The 9,127-nt window shown below is 40.0% G+C and overlaps 1 protein-coding gene across 1 annotated transcript; it reads right to left on the reverse strand.

Annotated features, from left to right (window-relative positions):
• Positions 1 to 1,650: 1,650 nt before the first annotated feature.
• On the reverse strand, positions 1,651 to 8,569 carry LOC144647080 (uncharacterized). The gene is made up of 2 exons (XM_078506825.1): positions 7,444 to 8,569; positions 1,651 to 4,581 (listed from the first exon to the last, which is right to left on the reverse strand). Exons 1-2 carry the CDS (start codon positions 8,354 to 8,356, stop codon positions 3,269 to 3,271), a joined length of 2,226 nt encoding a protein of 741 aa, XP_078362951.1. The 5' UTR covers positions 8,357 to 8,569; the 3' UTR covers positions 1,651 to 3,268.
• Between the last annotated feature and the right edge of the window lie 558 nt (positions 8,570 to 9,127).

Genomic DNA, 9,127 nt, shown 5'->3' on the forward strand with positions numbered 1-9,127 from the left:
CGGAGAGGGGGGCAATCCAGATGATGTCAGGAGATGGGCCAAACGGGGGGCAAACCGGAATTTTACGGTATGGTATAACTTTGCCCAGATTTAGTCTTGTAGGGTATGGTTTATGCACTCTGGTCAGCAATAAGGAATAAGTTTTGTCCTTTTTAAAAAACGTCAGGAACATAAAGTCTCTTAATGTTTTATACAAACCAAGGGTTTTGGGGTACAATCTGGTCTGAACTAGGGTATTGACTTTGGGATCAGGTCTGAACCAGTGTGGGGAAAATCGACACATTTTGGACTGAAATAGGATAATGGTTTCAGTAAGTATGCTGCACACCTATATACCAATACTCGTCACCAGAGCCGCTTGTCCCTCTTAGCCGGCGGAGCCTGTGCACCACAAACAACTAACCTGCGATCAGGCGCTACGAAAAGAGAGGGAAAAGAACGCCGAACATGACGGCCGCCAGCGCCCCAAAAAACTAATGTGTGTCGAACTGCAAACACTGAGTGGCGGAAGAGACGGACCACGGCGGAAACGCGAGAAAAATTGACATCGCCGTGGAGAAAAATCAAATGTAGAGCAAGGAGAGCGCGCAACAATAATCAGTTGTACAGATGCCGTCCCACGCACACACACAAAAGGAACACCGACAAGAGCGGAGAAGGAGCGCGAAACACCAATCCTGGAAATGAGAACAACAAAACCCAGGAACAAAACGCCGCCACCATCTGCCAGAGAGACACTGAAATCTGGTTAGGGCCAGCACGAGAAAAGAACCGTCCCGCAGACGTGACCGCTGCCATACCAGCTGCGCGCGGAGCCGGAAAACGACAACCACAGTCCACACCGCCATGAGTATGCCGACCAGACAAAAAACCAAAACGACCGACGAAGCAGCAGCCCCCCCCCAGCAGCAGAGTAGGGAGGGAGGGATGATTTCAGGTTACAAACAACTGGCTCTGGGGACACATGATTTGATTGACAGGATTTTAACAAAGGGTGTTTCGAATCTAGCCAATCAAATCATGTGTCCCCAGAGCCACTTGTTTCTCATGCACAGGCTCTGCCAGCTTAGCGGCTCTGGGACGAGAATGCAGTATCCCCACCCAAATGTTTGGATAGTAACACCCTGGAGGGCTCCACTCAGTCCTTCCGTGGTAAGGGATTCAATGATAACAATACTGCACATATTCCCAAAACAAAAAAAACAAACAAAACAGCACAACATTCATTCTTGTTCAGAACACAACTTCAGTAATAATGTGTAGTTCCAGAAAATATCCATACCCACCCCATGGAATGTCATTGGAAATTCCGAAGGGGTGGGGGGTCTCAAAAGACAAAATTTTTAAAGAAAAGTATGGAGCTCAACTGGAATTTCCAGAGGGGTGGGGGGATTCAAACTAAAAAACCTTCCAGGGGAGGGGTATGGATATCTTCTGGAACAACACAATGTCTATGTAACTTTGTAACCTTTTCACAAAATTCTCAGAGGAAAACATTAAGAGCAAGTGTGGCAATTAGTAACAAGAAATAATATTTTCAGCTTGAGACTAAAAAATTAAAAAAAAATCATTTAGGAAGCAGCTGTCACTGTATCACTAGGGAAAGAGGGGAAAGAGGCAAATGATATATGACTCCAAAATAAACAAGTATAAAACAAACCCAGTGCGCAAAATGGCCTGTTCTTTTCCAACACAGAATAACATTTCTACATTGGTTGTCATAAAAATATACAAAGGCTGGTATGCACTTAAATACATTTTTTGTATAATTTTATTTCAAAGTGTTGTTTTGGCATATAAATACAGTATTACCAGTAACTTACAAACTGTGCAAAACATGCTTTAGTTCATGTTTCACTTATTATAACATAAACATTTTATAAATAGATAGTCTTAGAATATATAACAATGCCTCTAATCTTTATTTTAAAATAATATTAATAATAATGTTCAAATCCCAAATTTAGGGAATAATATAAGAAATAGCATCTAGAGGCTATAAGATATAAAATACAACTCATATATACATGCAAAAGCACCTAAAATATTTCTGTCATCTTTGGACTTACTAGTCATAACATTGATAAGTTTGCTTCAAATCAAGACATAACTAGTCTTGTGTCCAAAGTACTGGTATATTATTCTCTTTAATTTTTCATGCAATAAAGGTTTAATTTTTCATTTAATGTTTTCAATTCAAAGTTAACCTGACATTTACTGTCAGTAATGCTTCGAAAGTAACAACCCTGAAAGAAGCCACCATCTGAAAGGGCCAAAAAAATTTTGCATTGTTAGTAAATCCAAACAGTAGCGACTCTGATATTAATGACCCAACAACTGAAGTGACCTTAAACCAAACTTGACTTGTTGCGAGAAACAGTGGAATAAGACTGACAACTGCCATGGTCTTCAATTCCCCAACGGATTGGAATTTAGAAGTCAGGGCCGTACCTAGGATTTTTAGTCTGGGGGACAATTTCTGCTAAACTCCGCTACGGGAGCAAACTGCAATATAGCTACAAGAAATAGCCCAGCAAAATCAAACACTATGTTAGAAATTTAGTTTTCCTGGCTAGGGCAATTGCTCCCACCACCACAGAAGCCGCAGAAAAACCCTTGGAGCAAGGACGAGAACCAACAACAAACTCTGGTCTGAAAATCAAACACGGGCTTTAAAACAAACCTTAGCTTTTAGAACAAACTTAAAATTTTGTACATCTTTCTGTTAACTTGGTATGTTTAAAGGCAGTACTTTTGAAGTGTGTATTTATATCTTGGTAAAACAAGCAGGAATTGTTTCTGATAGTACAGTACAGATCATAACCAGAAAGCAAATTTGCAATCTAATTTGATATACCAGCAGTAGTTATCCACAAACTAATTGGAGTCACACTAGGCCAGACTGTCATACAAAGATCCTTCTTTTAACGACTGGGGGCTCGGATGAAATTGAATTGAGGAAATAATATTTTTATCGGCAAAATTTTAGAAGTGGTACCAAATTTTGCATGCCTTGTGCAAATTAATACATGCAAGTCCAGTGAATGGTTTTCTATGCACTTAGTCGTATTTTCAAACAAGGGACTTGGCATCGCGGCTAGTCTCAGATTTTACCATTCATCAGCCCTCGTATGATCTTTTGCTGAAGGGGACCAAATATTTCTACTTTCCATCAACTTCCCATTTAATATTATATAGTTACCGATTTTGAAATTTTTTCTATTTACAATGCATTTTGCAAAACCTTAAAATATATAAACATAAATATTTACCTGTCCACTATCTTTTTCATTTTAGCAGGGCTACCTAAAAGTTCTTTCTCTACCTCCTCACAGGATGAAATCTTCCGCTTCACAGCTTCAGATTCGTCTTTTAACTTCACACATTGTTGCGAGAGTGTTTTGTGTTTCTCCGTTGCTTGTACAATGTTCTTCTGGAGTTGATCAATTTCTGCAAACAATCTGAGTTTCTCCTCCTCCTTCTGTTGCAGTTTAAGTTTAGAGTTTCTAATTTCTGCCTCCAAGTTTCTCTTTTCTGTTTCTGTCTGGCAGATCTCTGTGTTAAAAGCTGTCATCTTCTTTCCGAACTCACTCTTAATCAGCTCAACTATTTGAAATTTCATGGCAGGGTTGAATTCACTTCCTTGGGTCAAAAGAAAATCGAAAAAAGCACTATTCCCAGATGTTGATGCTGTTGTGTTCTCCTGCAATGCCTGTTCCTTTTCAGCAATGTCAACTGAGCCATGATCCTTCTGTGTTTCATTTGATGTTGTGGTGTCCAGATCTTCATGTGACGATGAATGCCCATTGGTAGCACTTTGTGATGCGACACAAGCAGCAGGGGAAGAAGCAGTGGCTTCTTCTCTCTCACGCCCTGGCATCCAAGAATCTGGAGTTGATGGTGACGCAACAGCAGCACTCTCCATTTCTAAATTACTTTGAGATAATGGAGAAACAGAACAAGGGGAGAATGTTACTTCAACCTCTTGCTTCGCTTCTTCAGGTGGGGCTGATTCCTTGCAGTTTGTTTCTGACCTTGGTGCCGAAAAACTAGGCAAGAAAACAGGGTATGGATCCTCGTTTGACAAGCCACCTGGTGAAAAGACTGGAACACCATCGGTTTGGGCCTGCAGCCCAGCTGCCAATACAGAAACAGATACACTCTTAACATAACTAGAGGAATTGACATCTCTGCATTCTGATGTGGAGTCCAACCTTGCAGAATCTTGGGACTTGCCATTCAACATAACAACATCTGAAGACAGCCCAGGCAACCCATTGTGTTGGGAGGACAAACCTGGGCTCCCTGTGCTAGTCTCTTGAGAAGTAGATGGTGTGCACCTTGCTGTGTTACGTAGCGCAAGAACAACAGACTCCAGAGACTTGATAGAAGAGCCATGCTGCACTACCTTTGAAGGAGATCCATCAACTTGTCCAGCCTGACTCCACACAGCCTCAACTGTTATGTCTGCACTGTGGTCATCTTTTTCAAAGACGGCCGATCTTGGGAATACAGCAGAAACTGAGGCTTCGAGGTTTTGTGGAAGGTTACAGTTCAGTGGTGGTGAATTGACAAAAGTATCTGAAAAGAGACTTTTGTTAGTTACGTTAACCTCTGCCAAATGACACATCTGTAGACAAATACCTCCCATAAACATACATTTAATGGGGCAGTGTCACAAAGATTTAGTGCTGATTGAAAATTCAATGAAGGTGCTGGTATTAATTGAATACCAAAAAGTGATATGGCTATGGAAGGTAAGGAAGAAGTGGAATCAAAAAGTAAAACTTTAAACCATCATCAGGCCAATGTTTTTAAGTTTGACAGTGTTACTTGGAAGAAAATCACTTAAAAACCATTGAGAATGGTTTATTCTCAAATTGGAAAATGAATTTATCGCTTTTGTTGTTCAAGGGTTCAGGGCTCAAGACTAACTTTTTTGCTAACTAGCCAAGTGGCTAGTGACAACTTTGATTTCATTAGTCAAAACTTATTTTCTACTAGCCACAATTTTAAAGCATAGTTCTTCTTTTAGGGGGGGGGGGGGGGGTGAAAACAATGTGCGATAATGTTTAAACCTTGAGCCGTAAAATGTTCCTTAAATGTTCATGTTTTTTCTTCTTACAAAATTGGGCTTATGTTCTTCACTATAAAAATTGTATATCTACATGCGTTTTTGTCAACTAGATTGTTTAAAGCTTCACATTCTATAATGTCAACAGTTTACTTGTTAGTTATATTCTCTGAGAGACGATTGTAATAAATGCGGTTTCTTGCCACTAATGCCTGATTTTTTCACTAGCCATTTTGGCAAGTGAAAGGCCAAAACCTACTAGCCAAAACTGCATTTTTACTAGCCTTTGGCTAGTTGGCTTCCGTTAGTCTCGAGCCCTGAGGGTTGTTTTCTTAATGAGTTAGTACACCATCATAATTCTATCATATATAGTTTACACAAACACTTGTGATACTGCCCCTTTAAAAATGGTTTTCACTAGCAACGGAGTCAGAGGAATAATCAGAAGTGTAGAGCGTTACTACCTAGTGAAATTCAATTTGATGGATTTGTAGCAGTTTCCAATTCTGCTTATGACTCAATCACTTATAATCCTGGGCTGGGTTGTTCGAAAGACGATTAATGCTAACCCAGGATTAAAAGATGATCAAGATTAAAATTTCTCTTGTTTTAAAGGGTTTCCCAAAGCTAATATTTTGTTAAGTTTGAGATTGGTCCATGTCAAAACTGTGGGACAGAAAATATTAACAGAAAACCTCAACAAAAGTATATAAAATTGAAATCAAATTTCACGCTTATCCTGGATTAGCTTAATCGGGCTTTGAACAACCCGGCCCAGTATTGTTGGTGCTGCAAGCAGGAAGGAAGTACTCAGAGGGCCTGGGAGCTAGCATTGCGATTGGTTTGTTCTTCTGTGTCTGCTTGTGACTCTGACAACCTAGTTTTCACTGGATCATAAGCAACTGACTCATATGCAGAATCAGATGAAAATGGAAAGGTTCTGATTCTTCTGACCCCGATCTGTTGAGCTTATAACTTTGCATATTACTCCAATTTTTTGATTTTCACTAGGTTGTAAGCACTTTTACGACCCCATTTACAATTCCAACTCTGACGCTGTTGCAAGAGAAAACCAGCCCTTAGTCATAGTCCAAGCCACATACAAACACTACTCCAGAGATTTTAAATATTGTTAACTATACAGAAACATTCCACAAATTTCAGTTGGGAATTTCTGTTACGAATGAGTGTCTTCCATTTGAAGCTTCCCTGAAGAGCCTCTCATTTCTATTGCCATGGCTGTATAAACCAAACTACCTGGAACCGGTGTAATACGGGGGGGGGGGGGGGGGTGGGGGGGGGGGGGAAGGGATAGCACTCCCATATATGAGCTATATAGGTACTGTATTTTCTCAATTAAATGCCGGGCCCCGAATAAACGCCGGGTCTCCAAGTTGTATTTGAAAATAAACCCCTTAAACAATTTTTAAAGGTTTAATATGATTTAAAAACAATGTCTAATTATAAAGCTGCCAAAAATAATGAATAAAAATCGTTTCTTAGAAACATAGGGCTTGAAAAAACTCCTGAATTCAAATAAACGCCGGGGGCGTTTAATCGAGAAAATACGGTATGTGCTGCTGTGAAAGGTATGGTTTTCAAGCAGTTTAGTCTGGAATAGGGCATAGAAATCAGAGAGTTTTGGTCTAGAAAAGGGTAGCATTTGCCAGGAAACTGAATGGTGGTGTGACGAATTAAGTCCAGAATAGAAATAGAAACTGCCAGAAGAGAAAGAGGCTTTCCTAAATCTAAATAAAATCATCATGACATTGTTGTTGACAGATGGTTTTCCATTAAAACACCGATAGTGTTACAGTTCTAAAAAAAAAGCAAGTATGTGATAGGGAAGGGATTTAGGGTTGCAAAACCAGCTGAACATGGTCTGGTATAGGGTAAGGGTTTCAAATTCCCAGCGGCACCTTCCCCCCCCTCCCCACCGCCCAGGGTGTAATATTATTAAAAGAAACGGAAATTTTATATAGAATGTCCCAGCTGGGAAAATGGGGCTACCTGCTTCTTGCATATTTTTTCTAGTGGAATGAACAAAAACATTGTGTTTCGTCCCAACCAGAATTTCTGGAATATTTCTGTAAAAGGTAAACAACCTGGGCTTACAGTTCTGACAGGTTGACAGGTCTGTGAATATATTAAATTTAAGTTTGGAACGATTTTAAAAAAAATTTTTACATAAAAAAGCATGCAAAAAAAGAGAATCGTGTTTTCATAAGGAAGTCGATGGACGGACAAATTACAATTGGCCTTCCTTTAATAATAGGAAGAGCTTCTTTGACAAGGCAAAATCATTAGTAGATTTTGGATTAAACAAAGAAACAACTATCAAAGGTACACGTACTTATGCTCTCAATTACCTCTCACTTTTTCCATGACATTTCCATCAGCATTGCTCGGATAAAATAACTGCCTCGCCATGAATACGTTAAAAGTTGAGAGTACGTCAAACGCCGTTTTCGAATGCTTGTTTCTTTTCAATGGGAACTCGCTGTCCACGAAATTTTTCAAAACATTTTGAATGGACTCCCAACCGGGAAGCGTACGGCTCCGCGAGAGAACGTGTAAAATAGTGTTTCCTTCGCTATCTTCGGCCGCTACGGCTTCCATCACTTCAGAATAAGTAAGAACAGAGCTGCTTTTGAGTTCAAGAAGATGGCCCAACATTACCTCTAAACAGCGTTGAAAATATCTCGTTCTTTTCATTGGGTCGCACCGTCCATCGACCCGAGCATGTCGACTGGTGTTTACTACACTTTCAGCAGCGATGTGTAACGGGGTACGACCGTATAGTTTTTCCTTTACAGAGAATATTTTAGGATCTCGGGAGCAGAGAGTGTTCACTACGTTTTCAAAGACTTCTAGTCTCTTGTCGATCGCCATGAAACCACCGCACTGTTTCATATTTCCCACTCGATAGAAATGGTCGACCAAAGCATGAAGGCCGTTCGCTCCGTCTTTTGTCACCACAGATGCGTCAAAATCCAACTTCACTAGAGTTTCCAGAACTCGGTGCTTTCCAAATGCACATGTTAAGTACAACAGAGGATGTCTTAGGTCTGGTAAACAGTCCGGAACAGCGCTATTACGATCCCATCCATTTTGTTCATACAACTGAACACACTGCCTGAGAAGAACGTGCGATTTCGATGAAAAACGCGACGAGGTTTCCTTTCTGTTCCTCTCAATGCACAGAGCTTTGATCAAATCATGGTGAACGACGGCACAATCTTTACGACAAAACGGTGTATGACACTTTGATTCGTCGTTCATGACACAAATAAAAGCCAAGGAGTACAAGCTCTAGTCAAAGTGTCCAAAGTCCTAAGCTTGTTACGCTCGACAATAAACACTCACGCACAAATGAATGACAGAAGGGTTCCCCCAGGGGATCCCAGTGGTGACCTGCATTGTGTTCCAAATCGAGGTGCTATGTCAGAGTACCAGAAAATGCCCCTTTTCAAAAGGGATGAAATTTCCCTCCGGGCTGAAGATAACAAGTTCTAGCTTTTTAATACCAAAACAGTTTTAAGATTATAACAAGATTATAACACAAGAATCTGTAATTTTAAAATTAAAATTAAAAAAATAAAAGAAATTTTATAAATATCTCGAGTCGAGTTCTAACAACATCGGGGGGGGGGGGGGGGGGGGGCGACTCCCATGTGAAAGGGGCAGGGATGCTCGTCGTCTAGCCTAGGGGTGTAAAAATCGGATTTTTGGTCTCAATTATAATGCCAATATTTTTAGCCATCAAGGTCGGAACACAATCAATTTACCAGGTGTGATTATAAAATATATATATATATATAAAACTGATTCCGAAATTTCCATTACCCGTATCTACCACTCAATTCCATTGTTCCATCTGTTAAATACAACCTTTGGTTCACTCTGACATCGCATTAAAAGTTACTGAAAAGTATAGTTATACATGTAATTCACCTTATACTTGAATAAGCCAAATGCAATATGCATTCCCCAAGGACACATTAACAGGTATATACAAAGGGGATCAAATTATGAGTACAAAAATCTGCACCG

Source organism: Oculina patagonica, chromosome 3 (genome assembly GCF_052425735.1).
Source record: "Oculina patagonica isolate OP01 chromosome 3, crgOcupat, whole genome shotgun sequence".
Lineage (NCBI taxonomy): Eukaryota > Metazoa > Cnidaria > Anthozoa > Scleractinia > Oculinidae > Oculina > Oculina patagonica.

Bases quoted from the DNA above. Each gene is read 5' to 3' on its own strand.
- LOC144647080 (XM_078506825.1), bottom strand. From the start codon at position 8,356: ATGAACGACGAATCAAAGTGTCATACACCGTTTTGTCGTAAAGATTGT. The intron at 4,582-7,443 runs GTAATTGAGAGC...GTCTCTTTTCAG, and splicing joins TGTCATGGAAAAAGTGAGAG to ATACTTTTGTCAATTCACCA.